At 40.1% G+C, this 27,075-nt stretch overlaps 1 protein-coding gene across 7 annotated transcripts in view; it reads right to left on the bottom strand.

The window, feature by feature from the left end:
• Positions 1 to 27,075, bottom strand: part of Nrg3 (neuregulin 3) — a 997,626-nt gene that overhangs the window by 34,172 nt on the left and 936,379 nt on the right. For all 7 annotated transcript variants that reach the window (XM_048339165.1, XM_048339167.1, XM_048339166.1 and 4 more), the window contains exon 5: positions 6,530 to 6,632. In XM_048339165.1, the coding sequence (XP_048195122.1) occupies positions 6,530 to 6,632 (103 nt within the window). The remainder of the gene's footprint in view (positions 1 to 6,529; positions 6,633 to 27,075) is intronic.

Below are 27,075 nucleotides of genomic sequence, written 5' to 3'. Positions count from 1 at the left end.
ATGGAGCTCACTGGTGCTTTGTTTCATGGATACCATCATGAGAGAGGACCCAAAAAGTGTTCATCTTTTCTTCTTCATCATGCAGCCTGCTCAGTCTGGAGGGAAGATACTGCAGAGGAATTAGAATACTGGGCCAAAGATAAAGGGAAAGATTATACTAATTGGGTCTGTCACAAGTTCACTGGATTTTCCAAAGGATTTGGAGGTGATGAATATCTTGTCCCTCCTTTGGATTTACAACAGTAGTGTGATGTAACAGTTAGTTTATTTCTTCTTATCTTTTCAATTATTTGAGGGGTTTTATCTCCAACATACTTAGATGTTTAATCCAGTTTTAATAATCTACCTACTTTCTAACAGCTAATCTATACACTCTTATTTAAAAAGTAAGTTTATCATATGATCCACAAACTCTTATCTGGGATGTACTCTGGAAACCAACAGAAAATTAGGAGATGCTACATAAATTATCACCAAGCAATAAAAGGAGACACTTGGCACCCAAAAAGAACTCAATTATCCTCCTACAAATTAAATAAAATAGACATTATTTCTTTGGTGATCTCATAATTCATAGTTCAGAAAATGCAAACTTTAACAGAAATATCCTCTCTTAAAATTTTGTCTTTCTTCCCCCATGGTTTTACCCCTGATGTCTATGTAACTGATTTTGGTAACCTGGGTATCACGTGTAAGTTTATCAGAACTAGGGAAGGGAAGGGGAACATCAAAATGGAGAGACAAGGGGTAAAAGGTGAACCAATGCAACAGCAATACTTACAAGACAATATGCTGTAAACCAACTGTAGAACTGGGGGGAGAGGGGACTGGGGAGAAGGTAAGAAGTTTGATAAGAAATGTACTCACTGCCTTACATATGAAATTGTAACCCCTCTGTACATCACTTTGACAATAAATAATTAATAAAAATTTAACTATTTCCTGGAGCCTTTCAAAATTTACTTTCCTCTTATGCAAATCCTGACTCAATAATATTCCGGGAGAAATGACTTCTATGACTTTGCCTTTCTCTGTCCCTATGAGGGTATGCCCTCATATGTCCTATTCTTCTCTCATAAGCACAAGGCTATTTTTTTCCTTTCCCTCTCCCCCCAGCAAATGGATGAGGACAGCTGAGCAGCTGGTTGCATTACTGTCATTGCTGTTGACTCTTCTATGAGAATTTGTTGCTCTCAGGAAAAACAAGACTGTGTACAAGATTGTATTCTGGGCTTCTGGATTATGACCTGAACACAAAGTCAGCATGAAACCTACTGAGTACACAGAGTGTCAAATTTTGCTGGCCAAGCCCATTAGAACGGAGATTCACTTAATGGAAACAGGAGGAGCTACCTCAAGCCTATTGGCTGACACTATTTGTAGCATCATGGGTTGAGTTCCCAAGAAAGCACTCTGCATTAGACACAGCACATAGGACTTTGATGAAGGGGGTCATTTTGGTATCAGTGCCTGCAGAAATACAGGAAAGCAAAGAGAGTCATACTGGTAGATAGTGAAGCAGAAATGGGTTATGCTTGTAAGAGAATCTTGGTAGAAATCCCTGGGGGACTTTAAAGTTGGTTTGGTTGAGCACTTCACCATCCTACAATGTGAGGTTAAAGTTCCAGTCTTTAGAGTTTCCCATTGTCCTGTCCTTGTAGATGAGTTTTCTTAGAATAGGGCATGTGAGTGACGCAGGCAAACTCTTTCACAGCAATGTGGAGACAAAGGCCTCCATTGCTGCTATAGAAGACAGCAGTGATTAAGAGCATACTCAAGACCAAACTTACACAGAGGGTGGCACATTCCAAGGAGAGACAGGCTGTAGCTCTGTGTATATTTCACTGGGAATTCCAAGGAGAGACAGGCTGTAGCTCTGTGTATATTTCACTGGGAATTCCAGTTTCCATTTTGCTACAATGTTTTTCCAGTTCTGATAGAAAAATCTCTCCTATTCCAATTCTAGCTTTCCAGTTGAATCAAGTACTGAAAACTCCTAGAGCAACTTTGTGCATCTCTCCTGTGTACATTAAAATTAAAGAACAAACCTTTAAGAGCTTCTGTTTGCCACTGGATACATGGATACATATTGGCTAGACAGCCAATTAATATGTATAATAACTATATATGGGAACATGGGCTTATTGGGAGTAAAGACAATGGGATTTCTTTCCCTCTGTCTTTTTTATTCTCTCTCTCTCTCTTTCTCTCTCTCTCTCTCTCTTCTATGCACCCCCCCCAATATTGAACTGAGGGCTCAAGGTTTCATGCTCTCACTTTGCTTTTTCACTGAGGCTGGTGTTTTACCACTGGAGCCACAGATACACTTCTGGCTTTTGGTGATTAATTGGAAATATGAGTCTCACAGACTTTCTTGTCCAGGTTACCTTCAAACCATAATTGCCAGATCTCTCTTAACCTCCTGAGTAGCTGGGAATACAGGTATGAGCACTGGTGCCCATCTCTCTGTCTCTGTCTTTTTCCACTGTTGGAGGATTCAGTTGACAATGTCAAGGAATGCTTTCAGCTCCAAAACATTCTTCATTTCTCTCTCACATTTCTCTCTCACCTACCTTAAAATTTTTATTCTAAACTTTGCTGTAATATATTTTTGGCAAAGTCAGATAATGCCAAGGATGACAGAAGAACAAATAAAGACTGGGAGTGTCAGAATCGAGTGAATGTGCCAAGTAGAACATAAACAATAAGGTTGTGAACTTTGGGCTAAGTCCCTGGTTAAAGACGTCTCTGTATATTCCACATACCTAACACATATTTGGTGAACTTAATAATCATAGCACAGTGAAATTACTTTGGAGGGCTTAGAATCCTGAAGGACTTAGGTAAAAACATTATTCAAGCTGGGTGCTGGGTTCATGCCTGTAATCCTAGCTACTCTGGAGGCAGACTCTTAGAATCACAATTCAAAGACAGGCCAGGCAGAAAGGTCTTGTAGCCAATTAAACAGTAAAAAGCTGGAAATGGAAGTGTGGTTCAAGTAGTAGTAAAACACCAGCCTTGAGCAAAAAAGCCAAGTGTGAGTGTTTAGCCCTGAGTTGAAGCCCAATCCCTCCCCCAAACCTGGACATGTTCAAATATATGACTTGCTTATTCTGTTATTCCTAAGGATAGTGAACTAGAAATACAGGAATAAGTGCAGAGCAATGTAGATTAAAGGCTTGTTTTAAATGTGGGTTTTTTCACAGACAAATAAAACTGAAGTGAAGTCATACCTGGAAATTTTGATAGACAAAGGAATTTAATTCAAGGTCTCTGATAAGAAAGATATTTCCAGTGGACGTGTCTTCAGTTTTCATAATTTTTGTTACATACATTTTACATATATGTGCATTTATTTATGTATCGATTTATTTATTTGTAAAACAGAGTCTCAATATACAAATCCAGCTGGCCTCACACTCCTGGGTCTCTTGGCCTCAGCCTCCAAAGAGGCTGGGATGAGAGACATGAACTACCACATTTCTTCTTAGTAGAGGTATGTCCTAAATGGACAGGCAGACAGACAGCATCTTAGTGGGAGCTCCTGCTTCTGCTACATCCTGTGAACAACCCATGTGCATCTGCTGCTGAACACTGTTTCCATTCAGCAAAATGACCCCTTGCTGAGCTCCAGAGCAGATGTTGTTCTCAGAGCCCAGTTGTTTCCCAGAAATTGAGAGCTCTGAAGACAGAAATCCTCTAGTTACCCAGCTGTTCTGTTACGTGATTACCATAATCAGCCTTTCCCTTAAATGTGATACAACTGCAAATTATACTCTAAAAATAAGTGATTAACTGCTTCTTCACAGTAATTTGCTTATTGTTAAATACACCATCCCTTTCTCATATGCAGTTCTAACCAGAAGACCCTCCCAGCACCCTTGTGGGAGTTAATAGTCTTCCTGGACTCTATTGAATTATTTCAGTGCTGAAGCTATCCAATCTTTATGGAAAGTTCTCCTATGGAAAACTCTGTATTCAGAACATTAGCAATCCAACATTCACTACTTGTGTTTATAAACTTTATACCACATATTATCCTATGAGAGTATTATCCCATTTGATTCTTAACATAGTACCAAAAGGTAGATATTGATTTTGTTCAATTTACCAAAAAGGAAACTGAGGCAAAAAAATCATTTGATTACACTGTGGTGAATAACACACGATGAAGGCCTGGGAATCTGGATTCAGACAGTTGGACTGTGGTGGACTGTGGCTGAGTGAAGGCAAACTCTGAATGAAACACCCGGCTTCCTTGAGAAGACCAAGTCTTAAGGATTTCACTAGAAAGAATCCAACACAGGATGTTGCACTTGCTAGGCAAGCACTTTGCCACTGAGCTGAGTCCCAGCCCCCACCAGAAAGAATGTTTTAATACCTCCTGAGAAGCTCCTCTGTTTAGCAACTCTCTATATGGCACTGGGCTTGAAGTGTAGAACATGAGATTTAAATGAGAACTCCTCAAATTCAAAGCTCTGTATTTGCAATTTCTCACCTTGCTTCTTTAACAAGTTGTTGGTGTGTGTGTGTGTGTGTGTGTGTGTGTGTGTGTGTGTGTGTGTGTGTGTGAATGTGTATGCATGTGCATGCCAGTCCTGGGGCTTGAACTCAGGGACTAGGCACTGTTCCTGACCTTTTGTGCAAAGGCTAGTACTCTACCACTGTACTTCTGGCATAATTTTTTTTTTCTGGTGTTTAATTGGAGGTAAAAGTCTCATGGACTTTCCTTAGTAACCAGGATTATAGGTGTGACCTACCAGCACGCAGCAACAAGTTAAATTTTTTTTTTTTTTTTTTTTTTTTGCCAGTTCTGGGCCTTGGACTCAGGACCTGAACACTGTCCCTGGCTTCTTTTTGCTCAAGGATAGCACTCTGCCACTTGAGCCACAACACCACTTCAGGCTTTTTCTATATATGTGGTGCTGAGGAATGGAACCCAGGGCTTCCTGTATGCGAGGCAAGTACTTTACTGCTAGGCCATATTCTCAGCCCCAACAAGTTAATATTTTAAAATAACTGTTGATGCCACCTGGCATCTTATCTGTTCCCCAAGGCCCGAATGTTGAAGACATATACACTCTCCAGTTTGACATTTGAGGGAGGTGGTAGAAACTTTAAAGATGGAGAAGGCCAGATCACCTCTTCCTGTAAGATCATGTGGTGTGCTGGGTAGGGCCCTGGAATAGGCAAACAGAAATCTGAACATATAGACTTTAGCTTCTCTGTATTTATATTAGTTTGTTAATTATGATGTTTGTCATAGTCATTAACAAAAGGAAAAACTAGGCCTAAGGTACTTTGGAATGCTCTGTACATTTGTTATGAAAATCTAAACCTCTACTAAAATGTATCGGTAGAATAATAGTTACTAATCCTGTATTCATGCCACAGTACTGTTATTTATGCTTCAGGTATAATTGTAGATCTCTTTAAAAGCTGATGTGTACAATATGAAGACAGATATTATAAATTGTATATTGGGAATTGATCCATTTTCAGGAGGACAAATAATTGGAATATATAGTTCCAATAAGACACAATTACAAGTTTGCCTGGATTTTATACAAGTTGTAGGAAGAAAAATTGGAGCTATCATTTTAAGGCTGGTGAATCCACATAGCTAATTTTTCAACTTGGAATCTGTTATTTTAACTGTAGATTGCACTATTTCCACAAGTAACTTTACCAGAGCTTATTTAGATACAATATAGACTCAGACATGTTTATGTGGGCATGTATGTGTACCTGCATTTGGGTATATTAACAAGGTTCAAACTCAGGGCCTCCTGATTGCTTGGATGGTGCTCTACTGCTTGAGCTAAGCCTCCAAACAAGCTTTGTGCTAGTTAATTTGAGATGGAGTCACATAGTCTTTTATGCTTAGGCTGGCTTTAAATGAAGACCCTTCATATCTTGAGCTTTTGAATAGCTTAGATTATAGATATCATAGGCCACTGGTTCCTGGCTATATGCACGTTAATTCTACTTTATTAATCACAAGTAAGTGCCTTCATCTGCAGGAGGTCCTGTTTCCCAGCACTTAAAGTTACACATATTCCAACAGTCAATTGATGAATCTGGGTACTTATATTAGTATTCTTTATTTATATTTGGCTACATGTTTTGTAAGCATTGATGAAAAAGTGTAAGAAAGGAAATGAGTAGTTTTTGTTGTTGTTGTTGTTTTCAGAAAATGCTATGCTTAAGTTCCTGGCAGTGGACAGCCCTGTTGAGAACAAGTAGCTCTTTTGTGACAGGCATTGAGTCTTCAGTGCATACGGGTAATAAACAGGTGCAAATGATTATTGCACCAATGATGGCCTTTCCCCCTAGCCCTCCCACACATGAAGGCATTCCCATGCCAGCATACACTCATGGCAGTCTACTGCCATTCCAAGTCATTTGCAGATGCATGCTGGTCCCATTTGCACACAATCCTTCTGCTTAGAGCAGAGCCTGAGAACATAAAGATAAAATGCTTTCTTTCAGAAAGTAACCTTTTAACACTTCAGAGAAATGGTCTTACTTGCTTTTGAAGTAGAATGCAGCACAGAATATGCCCACGATGACAAGTCCAAAGATGATACATGACATCGACAGCACCTGCCTTTGATACACTCCTTCACTCTCTGTGGATTTGAAAAACAGAATTAGAATGGATGCTAGCAGGGCAGAGAAGCAGCAACCCACATCTTTATATTTCTGAGCAGGTAGAAGTCTTGCAACTCTAACTTTTTTGTTTGCTCCTGTCATGAACAGGAAAAAAAACATGAGGACGTTATCATAATTCAATTTCTTTGCAGACTTCTGCAGAATAACAGGTTGCCTTTTTATATCTCCAATCTACATGGCTAAGGAAAAAGTCATATATACATGTACATCACTATTATAAATCTTATTATCAAACGCTTTTCTTTGACTTGAGGACATGTTAGAGATATAGGCTTTGGAAATTGCGGTGGGGTCTAAGTTAATGAGTTAGAGAAAGAAATTTCTGAACTGTCTTATGCTGACATTGGCTTTTAGTTTAGCTTTGTTCATGGAGATGTTTTTGTATGCTTTATATTTAATTTGGCCCTTGGCTATCTGTTCCCCACTCAGCCTCCTGAAGTTGATTAACAAAACTCATGAAAGAGACTTTCAATATGCATGTGAATGTTTTACCAACCCTTGCCCTAGCCCATCCCAGTAGCCATGTCCTGGCACAGTACACCTCAGCATCTATTACCAAGGTTGGATGGTGTAGCTTGTATGACAAATATTCCACTTTTAGCCAATGCAAATTACACTCTCATCTCATCTCTCAAATATATCTACTAAAATGGTTCTACCCATCTCACCAGCATGCCACATCCATAGACTTAGCAAGTTCTATCTTTAAGCTTTCCTTCTCTTGTCTTCATGTCTCTCTTTCCGCAATACAGAGACCATGGCACATGATTTAGTCATTAATTTGCTTGCAAATACCCTCACATAGATCTGCTATTTTCTCTTTTCTACATGTAGTAAAAATATCCACACATGAATCTACCCTGACCTTGAACCGTTCAGAACTGAAGGAGAAGATTGTCCACTGAGAAAATGGACATCAAAGGTTATGCAGATGTGTGATTGTCACTGAGATTCTCACACTTCAGCCCATTTCCTACTTCCTAATGATTATCTATCCTGTCCCCCTACTAATAAAATATCTGACATACTCTCCCTCCTTCTCCTCTCAGATCTTCAAACCTGTGATACGGAAAAAGCAGCCAGTATGGAAAAGAAATGCATGGTGGGATTCTGAACAGTACTTAAATATGTAGATATGTATCATGTTTCTAGGTTAGAAAACTCGGTGCTAAGATACCAATTCTTCCCAAATAGATAGTGTGAGCACAATCCTATTCAAAAATATCAGGAAATATATGTTGTTGCTGAAACTGACAAGCTGACTATAAATATTATATGGAAATGCAAATGAGCTATAGTAGTCTAAACAACTTTTCTCATGTCAAGAGAATTACAGGACTTAGTCCCAAGAGTTATTTTAAACCTAGAGCAATCAAAGTGGCATGGTATTTACCTAATTCAACACAAAGAAATAAGTGGAATAGATATGAATCCAGAAACATATGTAAACATATTTGACTGCCTTTTGTTTTTGTTTTTTTTGACTGCCTTTTGAAAAGAGATAAAAAATGAATTTAAAAAGTAAGGATATCTTTTCAAATATGACATTGTTAGACTAGTAGAGCAATAGCCACAGAAGTATACATGAACCAGTACATAAATAGAAACTCAAAAAGGAATAGATTTCTACCATCACAGAAAAGATACAATGTACAAATATTGAAAATCAATAACATGGTCTTCAACTCTTTAATAACCCATCATGAAAATGAACATGCATATTTAACAATGGACTTGTATCTATAATACACGAGAACTTCTTATGATTTAATAATGTGATGAGCAACCTGATTTAAAAATGGGCAAAAACCTGAACAGATACTTCCCAAAAATATATAGCAGGTAAATACTTACTTCAACAGAGCATGATAGACTTTCAACTTAAACTTATAATGACTTAGAAAATCAACAAGTCTAGAACAGAACAGACCAGAATGCATGCTGTACCAAGTGTTGACAAAGAATTGAAGCAGAGATAGCTCTAGAACACTCCTGTGTTCATAATGGAAATCTAAAATGATACTCCACTTAAAACATAGCTTCACAGAAAGTTATAGATACACTTCTGCTTCATGTTCCAAACATTCCATTCCTATGCCTTTCACCAACAGTAAAGAAAGCATGATTTAGTTGTGAGTTCATAAACACAAATGGCCATAAAAACTTCAAGTGTAATAGCCACAAAATGGAAATGAGACAGCAGCAGGTAAAAGGTAAAAGGTAAAAGGATAGCAAAATATAGTATATCAATGGCTGGAATATATTTCTACAATGACAGAAAATAAACTATTGATATAAGCAACAGCTTAGAAAACTCTCAGAATAATTTTTCTGAGTGAAACAAGTCAGACAAATGTACAGGCTGTGTAAGGCCAAATTTCTCTCTCTCTCTCTCTCTCTCTCTCTCTCTTTCTCTCTCTCTCTCTCTCTCTTTCTCTCTCTCTCTCTGTCTCTCTCTCTCCCTACCTGCTTACCTGACTACCTTCCTACCTACCTATCTCTCTATATATAATCTACCTGGGAGCCTGTAATTCACACCTATAATTGTAGCTATTCAAGAGGCAGAAATCTAAAGGAATGTATGATTACAAGTCATCCCCAGCAGAAAGATCCATAAGATCCAATCTCCAAAATAACCAGCAAAAAGCAGGGCTGGAAGAGTGGCTCCAGTAGTAGGGCACCAGCTTTAAACATGTCAAAGGCCTTGGGCTCAAACTGCCATGTAAGCAAAATTATAGTAATAATCATTGAAATACTAATGGTTATAACAATAAAATTGAAATGCTATCAGAAGTGATGAACACTAGGTTTGTGGGGACAGAAAGAAGGAAGGAGACGCTGCAAAGGGATAAGATAATATTTTAGGACCTACTGCTTTATTATTTCTATTATTGTCACATTTTCACAGGTGAAAGGGTTATGTCAAGTTATATGAAATTATACAGGTTTTGAAGATTTAACAAGGAAGGAGAAATAGAATGAGAGAAAAACATTTCCTGTTCCCCATGCAGGAAAATATATAATTTGGGGACCCCTAAATTGCACATTTGAAATAAATGATTTACTTTATGTCAACCATAGTTACAAAAATATGTATTCAGGAGAACAAATAAATATAGGGAATAACAAAATACAGAAATTATAGAGCATAATATGTCACATAGCTTTTATCTTCTAGCCTTCTGTGATTACATTCCCATAAACTATTTTTGTATACAAGAGGCAATATGAACAGTTTTTCTTTTAAATTGGATTTCTTTTTAGAAGGGTGAAGGGTGGGGAGTTAGTTTTGAGGCCCGCATAGTTGTTTAGCTTGTGTGCTCAACTGGTACTCTGCCACTTAAGTCATGTCCCCAGTTCTGCTTTTGTCTAGTTATTTTAGATGGAGTCTCATGAACTTGTCTGCTCTCATTGATTTCATACTAGGATTCTTCAGATCTCAACTTCTTGAGTAGCAAAGATTACATAAGCTACCAATACCCAGCCACTGTGAACTTTATGTAGTTCTTAAAAGATTCTTCATCAGGGCTGGGAATGTGGCCTAGTGGTAGAGTGCTTGCCTTGTATACATGAAGCCCTGGATTCGATTCCTCAGCACCACATATATGGAAAAAGCCAGAAGTGGCAGTGTGGCTCAAGAGGTAGAGTGCTAGCCTTGAGAAATAAGAATCCAGGCACAGTGCTCTGATCCTGAGTCCCAAGCCCCAGGAGTGGCAAAAAAATAAATACATAAGAAAGAGAGAGAGAGAGAGAGAGAGAGAGAGAGAGAGAGTCTTCCCTTTGGGTCATTCTCATCCGACCTGAACTCATCACTGAGACCCTGAACTCACAGGTGAAATCATGTGACTCCAGGCCTCAGAGGTCACATCATATCAACAGGTAGATAGCCTATGCCATGGCTCAGCTTCAGACTGGAACTCCAGACTATTCACAATATGCATCGTGCCTGTACTGCTGTGCTTTGGGTTTTATACTCTGGCTTTACCTGATATTGATGCCAATCCATACCTAGAAAACCAGGTGCAGACTGGTTCATAGACACAGAATTCCCCATTTCATGACTTCTGGGCATTCTTCCAAAATGACCCCCAAAAGCTTCTAGAATCAAGTGAAATGAGGCCATTACCTGTGATTTTCCTCTGCCAGCAAAGTTGATTGTAATACTTCCTCTTTAATTAGGCAAATGGGCTTCTGACTATCAAACATGGACCACAGATAAAAATCTACATATACATGGCCTCTCTTTAAATATGATTATATCTTACTTTTTGTGTTCCTTTTTCTTATGGAAGTGTATTGCAAGCTAATGTTTTAGAAGCTTTCTCCCAATTTTTCTATTTTCAGCATAGTGTCTAGTGAGTATCTGCTGTGTTTTTCTCCTTTGTCAGTGTTTTGCATTCCATATCTTTTGTCTTGTATGTAAGTTTATCTTTTTGGAGGAGAGCAAGGGCGGAGCACAGAAATGGTGAGGCAATGGGGCTGGGGATATAGCCTAGCGGCAAAAGTGCCTGCCTCGGATACACGAGGCCCTGGGTTCGATTCCCCAGCACCACATATACAGAAAACGGCCAGAAGCGGCGCTGTGGCTCAAGTGGCAGAGTGCTAGCCTTGAGCGGGAAGAAGCCAGGGACAGTGCTCAGGCCCTGAGTCCAAGGCCCAGGACTGGCCAAAAAAAAAAAAAAAAAAAAAAAAAAAGAAATGGTGAGGCAAAAGGTGAACAAATGAGCTCCTTTGCTCAAAGCTGGCCCTCTAACATTTGAGCTACAGCTCCACTTTCACTTTTTTGATGGATAATTGGAGATAAGAATCTAGTGGACTTCCTCTCCCTGGGATTACTTTGAACAGATCTTCTGATATCAGCCTCCTGAGTAGTTAGGATTATAGATATGAACCATGGGCACCCTGCCAACATTCATCTTTTTAAACATCTTTATTCAGGCTGTACCATCAGAAAGCACTAAGTAAACCTATGAGAAAAGTTACAGTATCCACGTTTCTGAATAAGTATAGGAGGATAATCATAAGCCTAGCAGGTCTGGGTTGCCATCTTAAACTTATGAATGTTCAGATTAAAAGGAACTTGCTTGAGAATATTGACATGTTTAAGAATGTCATCTTCTCTACCTCGTATCTGTAAGCTCATTAAAATTTGTACTTGAGCTTGGAAACATAACTGTGTGATTCCAATGCATTTCATTTCACTGAAAAGTTGTGAGCTGACAACATCAATGGCACAAGCACGAATCACATGTGAAGCCTTAGCTCACCCTGTCCCTGCCAATATGACTTGGGAAGATGGCAGATGAAAATATCCATTCAGATTAGACCAGACAAAAAAATAAGACCGTGCTCATCAAGACAAATTATTTCCATGTAAAATCTATGTGGTGTGTTTCTTCCTATTTGAAGCTAGTTACAAGTTGCCTGGGGGAAAATGGGAAAAAAATCAATTCTGAGTTTAAATCAAGAGTGAAATTAAAACTGCAAAGATTGCAAGTGAATTTACAAACCCAGGTGTAGTTAAGGTGATGGTAACATCAATGCTGCTGATTCATTGAGTTTTACACAAGAATTCATGCACAGCGGGGCCTAGGATCAGGAAATTTCAGATTGTACCTTATTTTGCTGTTTTTAATAAGAATGATCACAAATACATTACCTAAAATGCTTCAATTTCCTAACTAATACCCATGATATCATTTATAGTTGTCAGGGGATGTAAGTATAGAATACATATTATACCACTTAATAAAGTCTATCTCTTTTGGTTTTTCAAAGTTATCTCCCTCTGAAGCTCATCATATTTGATTTATAAGACATACTTTCTAATTGCAGAATGCATGAAACCATGAATGTAAGAATAGAAATCTATTTAGACTTGTATAAATGTGTGTGTGTGTGTGTGCGTGTGTGTGTGTCTGTGCGTGCATGTGCCAGTCCTGTTACTTGAAGTCAGGGTATTGACTCTGAGCATATATACATACATGTATATATGTATATACATATATATGCATACATATGTATATATGTCAACGTTAGTGCCCCACCATTTAAGCCACAGCTCTACTTCTTGATTTTTTGCTGATTAACTGAAGATAAGCGTCTTGGAGAATTTCCTGCCTGAACTGATTTCAAACTGATCCTCAGGATTCAGCTTCCTAAGTATCTAGATTACAGGCATGAGTGCCCAGAGACATAAAATTCCTTGAGATCTTTATTTCAAGAAATTAGGTTTGTGTAATTTTCTTTATGCTTATTTTGTATTTTCAGTCTTGGAAAATTCTTTTTTTTTTTTAACAGTACTAGGAATTGAGTGGTGGGCCTTATGCTTGCTAAGGCAAGCACTTTACTGGAGATACGAAGACATATCTCCAGTCCCATTCTGTGTTGGTTATTTTTCAAGGTAGGTTCTTCCTTTATGAGGCAGGACTGGGCTGTGATCCTCTTACTTGTCTCTGGGGATGGTAGGTATGTGCCACTGTGCGCAACCATTGTGTGCTGCTCCTTCATTTGTGCAGGATAGCATGTGTGGGATACCACAGCTAGATTCTGGTTTGAAATGAAGTCTCACAAACTTCTTTTTCCCTACTTTGGCCTTGAAATGAGATCTCCAGATCACCATGCCCCAAGTAAATGAGATTCCATGGTTCAGCCACTTCACTCAGGTTTAGTATTCAAATGGTGGGTTTGACTCTCCCGCCCAAAAGATTTAGAAGATCCAATGAAAATAGTACTCCTTGGGGTTTCTCCTTTACCCCCAAAATCTTCAGGAAATGCTTTTGAGAGTATAATGTCTACTTAACTTGGTAGAGAATTTTCAGTCCTTGATATCCATTGTACCCTGAGGAGAATTCTTCAGGAAACTGTAATGTTATTTAAACTGTATTTTTTTCTACAACAACATATCAAGGACTGGTACATAGAATGAATAAAAAAGATGGTGCCAGGTACTGGTGGCTCACACTTGTAATCCTAGCTACTCAGGAGGTTGAGATCTGAGGATTGTGGCTCGAAGCCATCCTAGGGAGGAAAGTCCTGGAGACTCATCTCTAATTAACTTAAAAAAAATAACAAAAGTGGATCTGTGACTCCAGCAGGAGAATGTTAACCTTGAAGGGACAAAAGAGCTCAGGGACAAGCCCAGAACTAGCACAAAAGAATAATGGTGCTAAAGAAAATCAGTGTTGTAGCTATGTTACACCACTTCCTTCTGGAGACCTCAATATGGAAGACAGAAGTTCATCTGTTCATGATGGACCAAATATTCTTTTCATATGGGATAAATGGGAGATGTTCTACCAAGAGGCTCAACATTTTCCAAAGGTAATCTACCTGATGAGCACCTTGAGTTTGTCCCAACAATTCCAATTTGCCTCTAAGTCAACACACTCATATAAAGCTTACGTTAATACTTGGAGTAGTCTTATGTGGTTAGTTGCCTACTAATTATAGTTACACATATGCAAATCAAACCATACAGGTGCACAGTATCAGTAGATAACAGACTAAAAGCTTGATTTCACTGTAAGTTATTCTAAGAATTAAACTCACAATAATACTGGAGCTTCTTCTAATCCAAGTACACATTATCTGAGGCTGTGCAGTGAAGAGTGTACAGCTGGAAGCCAAAGTCATCATAATACAACAATATTTACTAATGAATCCACAGTTTATGAAATAAATCTCCTCACCAGCATTCACTACTACCTAATGCCACCATTTATTTCAATCCATCAAGTCAACTTTGTAATCTGCATGAGTCAGTCCCTCCTCAATTGCCAGACTCTGCCTTTGTCTTTAATTCTTTCTTTTTGGTGCACATTTTAACTGCATTAAATTGAAGTGGATTCATTACAGTATTAATTATTGTGAGATAAAGAGCACCTCCTGAATGTTCTTAACCATCAACAAATGCCAAGAGCAGATTAAAATATTAGCAGCTTACGGGAAACTGCAATTGCACTTTAATCATGAAAGAGGATAAAAGGGAGGAAAAGAGTATGTAGAATGCTTGGCAACTGGGATTTGCACTTGTTAAGGGGAAGACAAAAAATATGAGTTAAATGGACTTATTCTCATTGAAAAAAACAGAGTTAAATGGTCTGATAAATGCGTTAAAGGATGTTATTTTAAGAGAGATTCTGATGGCTAATGAGAAAGAATCTCACCCTGAGATCACACACACACACACAGACTGGCAGGCCCTCAGATAGCCCATCATAGGAGTGCCAGGCAAACAGAATCAGCCTCTTGCTGCAAGTGACCCTGACAATGCTCATAGAGAACTGGCTAGGATGTGAAACACTGGGTCTGAATTGCAAGCAGCCAAGGTTCTTTTTTTTTTTTTTTTTTTTTTTTTTTTTTTTTTTTGGCCAGTCCTAGGCCGTGAACTCAGGGCCTGAGCACTGTCCCTGGCTTCTTTTTTGCTCAAGGCTAGCACTCTGCCACTTGAGCCACAGCGCCACTTCTAGCCATTTTCTGTATATGTGGTGCTGAGGAATTGAACCAAGGGCCTCATGTATACGAGGCAAGCACTCTTGCCACTAGGCCATATTCCCAGCCCCGCAGCCAAGGTTCTGAAGCATGATGTATCTACAACAATAATATTTCTATAGGGAATTCCTCTCCTCTTATTTTTGTACATGCTGGCAGATGCATGGAGAGATGGGTGGGCTAACGCAGTCACTGAATACGTGTGACAATGGAGCCAGCTAACTTGAGGGGATCTTTAGAAGTGTGGGAGAGATGGGGGAGAAGGATGAAAGGAGTGACATTGAACAAGACAGGTTGTACTCACAGATTGACATGTTCACACAAAACCCCTTTGTACAACTGCTTAAGGTCAGTAAAAATGGATGAGAAATAAATACTTGGTCCACACACAAACACACATAGAGAATTCATTCTGTTGTCTTTTGCAGGTGACTAAGGAATGGAAAGTACCCAGATTTCTTTCATAACTTCACATTCAAGAAGCTAACATTCCAAACTCTTTGTATCTTATTCCATGCAAAACTTTAAGTTTTATTTATTCCATTTAAATCCTGTGAGCCACTGAATTGTCTTCCCCCCAAAAATGTTGATAAAGTATCTGTGATTATTACCTTATTTGAAGAGGGTCTGCTATGGTCTGAATATTGGTGTATGGTCTATAAATTCTTATGTGAGCCTTAATTCCCAATAGGATAAAATTAAAAGCTAGGGCCTTTGGAAGTAATTTATTGATGAGGGCTCTCCTCTCCTAAAGGGACAGTGCAGTGATCAAAGTTGCAGCATTCTTGCCTCTTAAGAGGCAATATCATAAAAAGACATCATAAAAAGAGAGCAAGGCTTTGTCAAACAATCTTCTCTACCCTAATCTTGGAGCATTTATCATTCAGAATAGTGAGAAATAAAACATTTATCATTTCCTAATTACACAGTCAAAGATATATTATTATAACAGTCCAGATGGACTGAGAGAGTCTTTGCAGATCATCAAGTTAAAATCATTAAAGGAGACCAAGTGTGGGTATTGCATGCCTATAATCCCAGCTACTTAGAAATAGAGATAGGAGGATTTCAACTCAAGGTCAGTTTAAGAAAAACAAAGTCAGCAAGACTATCTCAGCAAAAAAAACAGGTATGGTTATAAAGTCAGCTACTCAAGAGGAAAAGGTAGGGAGATTGTGTTCAAAAGCAGGCTGAGGCAAAAGCACAAGACCCTATCAAAAAGCAAAAAGAGCTCAAGGTGTGGCTCAAATAGTAGAGTGTTTGCTTAATAAGCAAAAACCTCTTGAGTTCAAACTCTAATCCTGACCCCCCCCATGTTAAAGTTACTAGTGGGCACCCTAACTGAAGATTACTGTGCCCTTGTCAACAAGAGAAATGTGGGTACAAATGGACATTTGAACACAGACATGCAGAAACACAGGGATAACACCATAGAAAGATGAAGGCTAATATTGGGGATCATCCCATTGACAAGTCATGGACAACCAAAAAAAAAAAAAAATCAACAGGAAACCACTAGGATCTAGAGGAGGGGTGAGGAACAGATTCTACTCCATATCTCCTGGAAGGAGCCAATCCTTCTGCAATACCTTGATCTTGAACTTCTATGACACAGTATCATAAGGCAAAAGAGTTGTCCCATTGAACCAACAATTTGTGGTGTTTTATTATAGCATCTTCTCTACTAAGTCATTAGTCTCACCAACCCATCAAAACTCAGAGTAACCATTTAGTAGTCCATTCCTGTGTAATGCTACCTGGCTCGGGGTCACTTGTTACCTGAGAGATTTTGGTTAGCTAACCAGCCTCTGGGTTGGCTTTGTAATAAATTCAGCAGCAGGTCCTTTGCCTGGTGGGCTATGAAAAGGGAGTGATGCCTTTTGTCGAGGAGGGTTCTGTCTACCCCCAGATATTCGTTCTGTTGTTCTTTGTAGAGGTTTAAGGAAAAGTATCTTTACAATTCTTTCAAAAAAATTTAATAATCACAATGAAATGTTGATATTAAAATTATATTTTATGGTATTCCCATGCAAAGTGCTTTCAGGTGAATATTATCCATTAATTTGATATTTAAGGGGAAATAGCAGTTGAAATTCATAAACATTTCTTCTCAACCTGAAATTGCCTTTGCTGCCTTTCCCTGTCTCACATTCTGCACCAACATAAAGCTTCCCTGTCATAACTCTTATCTCCTTCACTCCCTTCTCCTACAGGACAGTGCTGGCTGACTACAGATAAGTGAATGCTATAAAACACAGTTGAAAAAAAGGAAATCTCTGGGCCTTCTCATTGGTATGGCTAACATTTGCTAGCTTTCCAAGTGCTGTATTTCTTCTGCAAATAAATTATAGGTACAAAGCAAACTGAATCAAAATAAATCTATCCATGTGAAGGTAAAACCAGTGTCAATTTCTGACTTCACTCTTAAAGGTCAAAAACATCCATTTGTCCCGAACATGTAATTGCTGACCCCTAATCCTGATCCTCAACCCCAGCTTTTATCACCCACTGTTCATTGGGAAATCCACATTCACATGTGACTGGCAATGATAACATTCTATTTCTTAGCAGTGGGAAGAATTTGATACAGAGGTGTATAGGAATATTGTATAACTTAGCATATGTTGATGGTGTGGGAAGCAAAATAATATAAGAACCATTACGAACTTGCCTTACTGAACACCCAGCTCCAAAGTAACTCCCTATCCTTGGATTGGTATAATGGCTCTCTACACACAAATCGGAACATAAAGAACTCCAACTCTACTGGGTACTAGTGGCTCCCACCTTTAATCCCAGCTACTCAAGAAGCTCAGAACCGGGCTGGGGATATGGCCTAGTGGCAAGAGCGCTTGCCTTGTATACATGAAGCCCTGGGTTCAATTCCCCAGCACCACATATACAGAAAATGGCCAGAAGTGGCGCTGTGACTCAAGTGGCAGAGTGCTAGCCTTGAGCAAAAAGAAGACAGTGCTCAGGCCCTGAGTCCAAGGCCCAGGACTGGCAAAAAAAAAAAAAAGAAGCTCAGAACCAAAGATCAGTGTTCAATGCTAGTAGCCAAGGCATACAATCTAAGAGACTCTTATCTCCAACTAACACCAAAAAGCTAGACTTGGAGTGGTGGCTCAATAAGTAGATCACTAGTTTTGTGGAAAAAAGCTCAAGGACAGTGTCCTAGCCCTGCGTTCAAGCCTCAGGACCAGTACAAAAGAAACAAAACAAAAAAGAAAACAAACAGATTAAAAAAAATCCTAGCAGTTATATCAAGAAGACTGCAGAGAAACAAAACAAAACCAAAATCAAACAGATTAAAAAAAAACCCTAGCAGTTATACCCAGATGTCTGTAGATAATTCTGTTTTCGTTTATATGCCCATTCAGTTTTTAGAAACTGTATTAGACATGCTTCAAGATTTCAACTTCAGCTCTGTGAAGTCTTTTTTTTTTTTTTTTTTTTTTTGTCAGTCCTGGGCTTTGGACTCAAGGCCTGAGCACTGTCCCTGGCTTCTTTTTGCTCAAGGCTAGCACTCTGCCACTTGAGCCATAGTGACGCTTCTGGGCATTTTCTATATATGTGGTGCTGGGGAATTGAACCCAGGGCTTCATGTATATGAGGCAAGTACTCTTGCCACTAGGCCATATTTCCAGCCCTTCTGTGAAGTCTTAATCTTGTCAGTCTCTGGGCTAAAAAAAACTAAGGACAATGAAGAGTTTGCATAAATCAAGCGATTTTAAACACATGTTTTCACCAATCCCTTTAGCATTGTCAGTCAGCAACTATCTAAGTATTCTAACCACCCCAGAGGCAGGTATCAGATTGGCAGAGAAGTCATGAAGCCCCGGGTCCTTCAAAATTATTAAAAAGTCAACTTAACACACCTCAATCCCCACCCTCCATACTGACTCCACTGCTTCTTCAGGGAGCTCTGCTTAGTGTTCCCTCTTTCTGGGAAGTATAGCTAATAAACTCCCCTTTCAGGGGCAATGATTTCACAATCAACTACCCTCACTATGCACAAGTTTCTATCAATAAACTTATTTTGAACTTAGAGTCTTGAATGTATGTTTTGAAAAAATAATGTGCCATGCTAGGGGCTTATAAATACTTCAAAGTTTGGGGGAAATGAGCCTTTTGAAAGAAAAGAAAGAAGAGAGAGAAAGGAAGAGAGGAAGGGAGGGAGGGAGGGAGGGAGGGAAGGAGAGAAGGAGGGAGGGAGGGAGGGAGAGGGAGGGAAGGAGGGAGGGAGGGAAGGAGGGAGGGCGGGAAGGAGGAAGGGAGAGAGGGAGGGAGGGAGGGAGGGAGGGAGGGAGGGAGGGAGGAAAGGAGGAAGAAAGTAGGAGAGAGACAAAAAGAAAGAGAAAAGAAAGAAAGAAAGAGAAAGAAAGAAAGAAGGAAAGAAAGAAAGAAAGAAAGAAAGAAAGAAAGAAAGAAAGAAAGAAAGAAAGAAAGAAAGAAAGAAAGAAAGAAAGAAGGAAAGAAAAGAAAGGAGGGAGGGAGGGAGGAAGGGAGGGAGGAAGGGAGGGAGGGAGGGAGGGTCTTTAAGGTCAGTCTTGTACCACTTCCCACTGAAATATAATATAAAGAATTTACCTCTGAATACAATTTAAATTTAAAGTATAGCAAAATATTATAATATATGTCAACTGCATTTTTTGGTCTTCATTTGTTTTGAGATTTAACACAAAGATTTCCATAGTCCAGTCTTCAGTAAGACTCAGCTTGTAATCCTAGCTACTCAGAAGACTGAGATCTGATGAATACAGTTTGAAGCCAGCCCAGGTAGAAAAGTCCATTAGATTCTTATCTCCAGTTAACCACCAAAAATGCCAGCAGTGGAGTTGTGGCTCAAGTAATAAAGCACTAGTCTTGAGCAAAAAAGCTCAAAGACAATGCTCAGGCCCAGAGTTCAAGCCCCAGGTCACACACACACACACACACACACACCCCTCCCCTCCCCCCACAGAAATGTGCAGTGCAATGATACCTCCTAAAGCGGGCCTCCTAAGGTGGGCCTCCAAGCTCCTCTACTCAAGTGATAGAACAATGCTAAAGCCAATGTCCAGAACCCCAACCCAGCACGACCCCATTTTTATTAGCACCTTTCTACCAAGTGAAATTTCCTGCAGTCTCTGCTGTGTTTCACACTGATTCTACATAGCAAGATCGATGTGCAAAAATCCTATCAATTAGGAGAAATGGGCATAGAAAAGTAAATAGGAAGTACCAGTGACTCATGTCTGTAATCCTGGGTACTTAGGAGACAGATATGGAGAAGATTGTTTGAAGCACAGCAGGGGCAAGGCTTCTTATCCACCAATAGCTGGATGCCATTAGTCATGGCCAGATCCATAGGAATAGTAAAAATCAATTTCAAGCCAGCCTAGAGAGAAAAGTCTGTGACATTCCCTTCTCAAGCAAAGAAACTAGGCATGGTAGGATGGTCTGTCTGTCATCCCAGCAATAACAGCAAGCATAGAATAGGTGGACTGTGGTCCAGGTATTTCCCAGACAAAAAGTAAGACTCTATCTTGAAAATGGCTTCTGCATTAAAGTGTTAGATGCTTGATTCAGTGGTAGAGTACCTCCTAGTGTACATGAGGTCTTGAATTCAACCCCTGGTAGTGTAATATGTATAGTATGTAGATAAATTAGGTAGATAGGTATCTAGATAGGTATCTACCTAATCTATCTATTATCCATCCATCTGTCTTTCTTTCGGTCTGTCCGTCTGTCTATCTATTTACATGAAATACCATGGTATGTAGTTAAGAACTCTTAGCCAATTACCATGTGTATATGATCAGTCTCGGGTAACATTGTCTGTGTGGGAGAAGACACAGAGGAAAGTTATCTCTATCTGAGTGGCCGCACAAGAGGGAGAGTTATAATTTTTACTACTTCTAACAGTGACTTGAGACAAGAGTTGACTTAAGAAACCAAGTGTTTGCCACATTGAACATGCTTCTGTCCAAAGGGCCAGAGATAATGAAATAAAGTAAAAAATAACACCACCACCACTCCCACCCAAATAAACAACCAAAATACTTAAATAGCTTTATCTATTCTATGGGATGAGATCCCTGTTAGGTTTTTAAAGTAGGTAGCCAGTAAAGGAGAATGCCACGCGGCCTTCAGGCAGGAGAGAAAAGTTTATTCTGCTGACCTGCTCCCAAGTTTAAGGTGCAGGAGCTGGCAAGAGAGTGAGCCACCCCAGGGGGATGCCTTATGTAGGGCAGGGATGAGGAGGTCTGGCTAGGATGTGACCTCAGGGAAGGGGGAGGCAACCGCCTCCAGGTATGTGGGTTGGGTTACCTAGGTAGCCGGGTGGAGACAATCAGGTAGGGGCATCTGCATGTAGCCCTCCTGGAGAGGACCTTACAAACCCCAAGTACAAAGTAAAGTGCTTGCATAATTTTCCAGACAATAGTATTTTAAAATTCTGAGCCCTCTTCCACCTTTATAAAATGAAAACGACTTGGGAACATTGGTGCCTTCCATATTCTGAGCCCTCTTCCACCTTTAAGAAATGAAAGACTTGGGAACATTGGTGTCTTCCATAGTTTAGTTAGCCAAGCTTTATTTTGCACTTGTCATTTCAATCTTCCCTTTCTCTTTCCCTTTTCCTTCTCCTTCCGCTTCCCTTTCCCTTTCCCTTCCCTTTTTTTCCCCTTTCTTTCTCTTCCCTTTCTTTCCCTTCTGGTCCCTTTTTGTGCTAGTAATGGGGCTTGAACTCCCATAATGAGAATTGGTACTGTCCCTGGATTTTTATGCTCAAGGCTAGTGTCCTACCACTTGAACTACAGCTCCACTTCAGCTTTTTGATGATTAATTGTAGATAAGTGTCTCACAGAGGGTTTTTTGTTTGTTTTCCAGGCTGGCATCAAAATATGATTCACAGACCTGAAACCCCTGAATAGCTAGGATTATAGGCATGAGATACCAGTGCCAGGTATTTCAGTATTTTTAAAGGAAGACTAGAGAAAGAGAGAGGAGGAACAAAAGTAGGATTTAAAAAAAAAAAAAAGGAAGCAAGTGGTTAAGACTGGGTAAGAAGGAACAGTGGAGAGGGAAGAGGAGTAATCAGCCATCAATGCTTGCCATTCTTCTAGGATCACGCCCCCTGCTGGGGAACTCCACCTCTCTAGCTCAGTGACCTTTATTTCCTCGGAGCTCTGAGTAGAATTGTTGCATTTCTTTCATTTAGAGGATGTGGCTTTTCATTCAGTTTGTGTAAAAGGCCACACCAAGCAGGAATCTTGGGTAGTGCCAGACTCTCTACTGAGAAGTAGCTGGACAGAGGCAGTAAGTGCTTACTGCATCATCTGGTCCTGCTGAGCTTGGCTCTGACCACAGAGAGCCCCACTGCCATCTGTGGAAAGAACCAATGTGTAATTACACACACACACACACACACACACAAACACACGCAGACACACACTTAGCCCAAAGCAATGGTAAATCCAGTTGTTATTTCAAATATATCTCAATCAAATAGAGGGCCTGCCTGTCTCAAGAGACTTTTGAAGTTGCACAGTCAGAAGATTAAAGAGGAAAAAAACAAAAAAAAATTCAATAGTGTGTCTGGTTCCATAATTTACCTATGTGAAATCTGTACTTCATTACTTCCCTCATTAACATTGATTTAATCAAAGTCTTGATGCACTTCAAATGTGAAGCACTTCAAAAAGAACCTTGCTTCATCACCAAAGGATGAATGAATATGTAAATGAAAATCAATGTCAAGGCACAAGGTTCTTCTCAGTGGTAGAGAAAAGGTGAGTCAGGAAGGGCCAGAGCATCAAGCATATCTCCTTAACATTTAATGTGAACAAAAATTAAGCAGGATTGTTCTTCAGGAAGGGAGAAGAATATAGAAAGTAATGGACAGGACTCAGGCTATTCCCGCACCATATTCTGCCCTGCATTTACCCAGAAACCATTTCCCTGGGCCTCTTACCTGAGCTCCCCAGATGCCATCATTCTCCTCACATTCATGTCTGTGGACATTTTGTTTCTTCTTGGGAGATATCTTCCTTCCAGTCATGCCCTCAGCAAATTAGATACATTAATACTAAGACCTAGGACTTTCAAGATGGAGGAGCTGTTCTTTGTTATGGGGTTTGAGGGAGGAGATTCCCCATCTGTCCAAGAGTCCACCACTCAGAGACTGTCTCAAGCAAAAAGATGAAAAAAAGATTGATTTATTGGGTCGCACCCCAGGCCGTTTGGGGTGGGGTTATAAAGGCAAATACCACATGGTCAAGCCTGCTTACACGCAGGTGGCCAATGAGGTTACAACACTTACAGAGCATGACAGGTCACATGCAGGTGCCAATGGAGTTACAACCTATCTGTTTGAATCAGTCTATCGTTCTAGTTAGAATTGGCACATGATTTGGCGGCCCAAACAATGCAGGGATAAGCTCACTCATGGGGGCAGGGTACTATTGTTCTCAGGGAGGGAGACCTTCCCTGGATTTCAAGTAGACAGGGTGGGGCCCTCAACCCTGGAGCTCCCGGATGGGGAGATCTTAGTGAAGATGGGGTCAACTTCTGCTCTCTTTAACTAATCTAATATGGGGTTAGTCTGACACCCTCCAACCTTCTTAATTCCACCTCTTTAGTTACACTCCCCCCACACCAACCTGCCCTTGGGCCAGCTTTCCATTGTCTGTGCGGTAATAATTATATAATGTATTGAAAGCATCCAAATCTTTATCTTCAGTTTCATCTCCCAATAACTAGTGAATTTTATTGCTCCGTGTGTGTATGTATGTATGTGTGTGCGTGCACATACACACACTGAGGCTTGCACTCAAGGTCTGGGTGCTGTTGTTAGATTTTTCCACTCAAGGTTGGTGCTCTACCCCTTGAGTCACAGATAAGATTTTTGGTGACTGTTGGAGATAAGATTTGTTATGCCTAGATTTCCGGTCCCCAAAGACCACCAAGGAGCCGATACTGATGCAAACGCATGAGAGTTTTTATTGCAAGCTCCAGCCTGGACTCCCAACCGTCACTGACACAGCGGATCTAGACTGAGAGTCCCGACCCTCAGATAGACAGAGTTTTTATTGTGATTACAACAGGGACAGGGTATTTCCAACTTGGCAGATACTTGATTGGATGGCATTTGGCAAGCAAGACTTGTCCTATTTTTATTGGCTATCTACCCTTTCAGTTATCTATTTTGGCTCAGAAGCAGAATATTGCAGTCAGGCTGACCTAATACCAACTTTATTTTAACAATTGCGACCATGTTTTCCCATTACCACTAAGCAAGCTTGAGCAGGCTAAAACAATCCAGTACTCAATCATAAGTAAACCAACCCAACATTTACCATGGCATTTCTACTACTATTATGGTTATTTCCATAGTCTATGACTATGATCACTTTTTACTGTCTGTTACCATGGTTGTTACCCAGGTATAGAGGTGAGCAAGTGCTCCCTACGTTTTTAAATATCAAACTATAAGAAACTAGTCTCATGGGTGGGAGTGCAGCCCTCTATCATGGAGTCATCACCAGAGTTTAGAAGCTGTTATAACTTTAACACTAAAACTTATATTTAGTTATTCCAGTTTTTAGGTCAGCCCTAACAGATTCTCACAGACTTTCCTGATGGGCTGGCTTCAAATGCTGATTCTCATATATCAGCCTCCTGAGAAGCTAGGATTAGAGGCCTGAGCCAATGGCGCTTTTATTCTCTGTTCTAAAAGAAAACGTTAAAAAAAAAGTACACATGGACATACCCAGGATGGGTGTGATCATGCTCAGACAATAAGGACAGTTGAGCTTTTAGGATACTGTGTTTCTGAATCTGAAAACAACATACAGGATCAGCTTCCTTTAGGGGTCTAGGGAAGGCAGACTTCCTACCCTATCATGGGGGGCCTGATCCAAACAGAACCTCAAAAACCTTTGATTTTATGTTTGCACTACCCCTGAAGCCTGCTGATAATTTCTACATTTTACTATAATTGTTAACCACAGCAGGTCTGAAATGTGGCTATGACTTGACTAGGGCTTGAACTCAGGTCCTGGGAGCTATCTCTGAGCCTATTTGCTCAAAGCTGCACTCTACCACTGGAGCCACAGACCCACTTGTAGCTTTTTTGCTAGTTAATTGGAGATAAGAGTCTCCTGAACATTCCTGACTGGGCTGGCTTCAAAAGATGATCCTCAGATCTCAGCCTCCTCTATTTTAAATTTTAATTTAATATTTATTTAGTTTTATTGTCCTTAAGTCATTGTATACAGAGGTTTCAATTCCACAGGTCAGTTCTTAAGACCCATGCATCTTGTCCAACTTTACCCCTTTAGCATTCTTATTTTATATGAAAAAATATCCTCAGGAACATTGCAAAGAACTTAGTAGGAAAAGAAGAAAATGGGGAAAATCTCTGGCATATAAATTTAAAGGGAACGCTCTTCTCTCTTCTTTCTCGCCATATTTCCTGCTAGGCATATCCATTTTAACCCCCACCCGAAAAAGAGTTTCAGAGTGAGATTTCTCATGGCCCCAAGAAAAAGGTGCACAGAAATTCTCCATCTCCAGTAGCCCCTGATAAATTGAGGTAGTCTCTTTAAGAGTTATGAAAGTAGGTAGCCAATAAAGGAGAAGGCCACAAGGTATTGAGGGGATAGAAAGTTTATTCTCAAACTGCTAGCCTGTGGCCGAGATGATGCCTGGTGGGAGAGAAGGGGCGACCCCTACCAGGCCTTGCCTTATCTAAGGCAGGGGCAGGGAGGTGTGGTCAGGTGGATTAGGATGTGATCTCAGGGAAGGGCAAAGTAACTGCCTCCTGGTATTTTGGTTACCAGGTAACTGGGTGGAGACTTAACCAGGTGGGAGGCGCCTACATAGAGCCCTCCCAGGGTGGACATTACAGTCTCTATGAACCAAAACTTATCAAAATTTTCCTTTGCCTTATTTATGTAAAGGTCCAGTTTGGTTAGAATCAAATAATCTATTGATCACTTATAACAGGTAGAAAGCATGTGATAACCAAGGAAGACAAATTTGCAATAGAAGAACAATGGCAGGGCAATGGACTATGTGCAGGCTACCATTTGGGGAACAGAAATCAGATACCTGGGATTGTTTTAATATTTGCTTTCTGAAAGGGAAAATGGCACCAGCATCTCTCAGGATGTAGAAATGACAGCCCAGTTTTGGTGAAAATGGCTCCAAAGACAACTTCATTTGAGGAAAGAATAACAGAATGGAGATAGTTGTCAAAGCAGAATGTGTTATGCATTCTCTTCTCCCTCCCAGGCCTATAACTATCATTTGCAGCATCTTACAGGGTTGGCAGGAGACAATATTACCATTTTGATTTTCAGCACACTGTCTGCACCTCAGCACAGAGGCCTGCTTGGTGTGACAGAAGTGCTCTTCTTATCATTTCTCAGAGAAAACATTCCAGTTCATAATGCTGGAAATTTCCCCCAAATGTACGCATTTGTGGATGTTTCTGAGGAATTGTTGCTACTCCTTTAGGCCATTTATATTTTGTCTCCACTTTCAAGAGACCCTGAGAGGTTTCATAATAGAAGACTCCTCCTCCCCCACCCCACATGCAAACCTGCAAACTGGGTATTCTCAGGACCAATGAGCTGTGCAAAGAAAGAAAATAAAAAGACAACAAGGAAATACCAAGTGAGTGAGGAGGGAGAGTACATATGGGAGTGTGAGTCTAGCCTGAGGGCCCTAGCTCTGAGAGCATCAGGGCCATAACACAGCTAAAAACAGTACACCCATTCTGTGCATGCAAAGCCACACCTGCCTGGTTGGGAAGGATGCATGGCTGATTTTGTATTGTGATGGCAAGAGTTGAATAGCTGTAATGTTGTACAGTGAGAAAATGAAGAAGCCACATTTTGAGAGGTCTAAATTTGAAGT

The sequence above is a fragment of the Perognathus longimembris genome, chromosome 2, assembly GCF_023159225.1.
Source record: "Perognathus longimembris pacificus isolate PPM17 chromosome 2, ASM2315922v1, whole genome shotgun sequence".
Taxonomy (NCBI): domain Eukaryota; kingdom Metazoa; phylum Chordata; class Mammalia; order Rodentia; family Heteromyidae; genus Perognathus; species Perognathus longimembris.
Note: the sequence above shows the minus strand (reverse complement) of the source record. Positions and strands in the feature narration are given on the sequence as shown.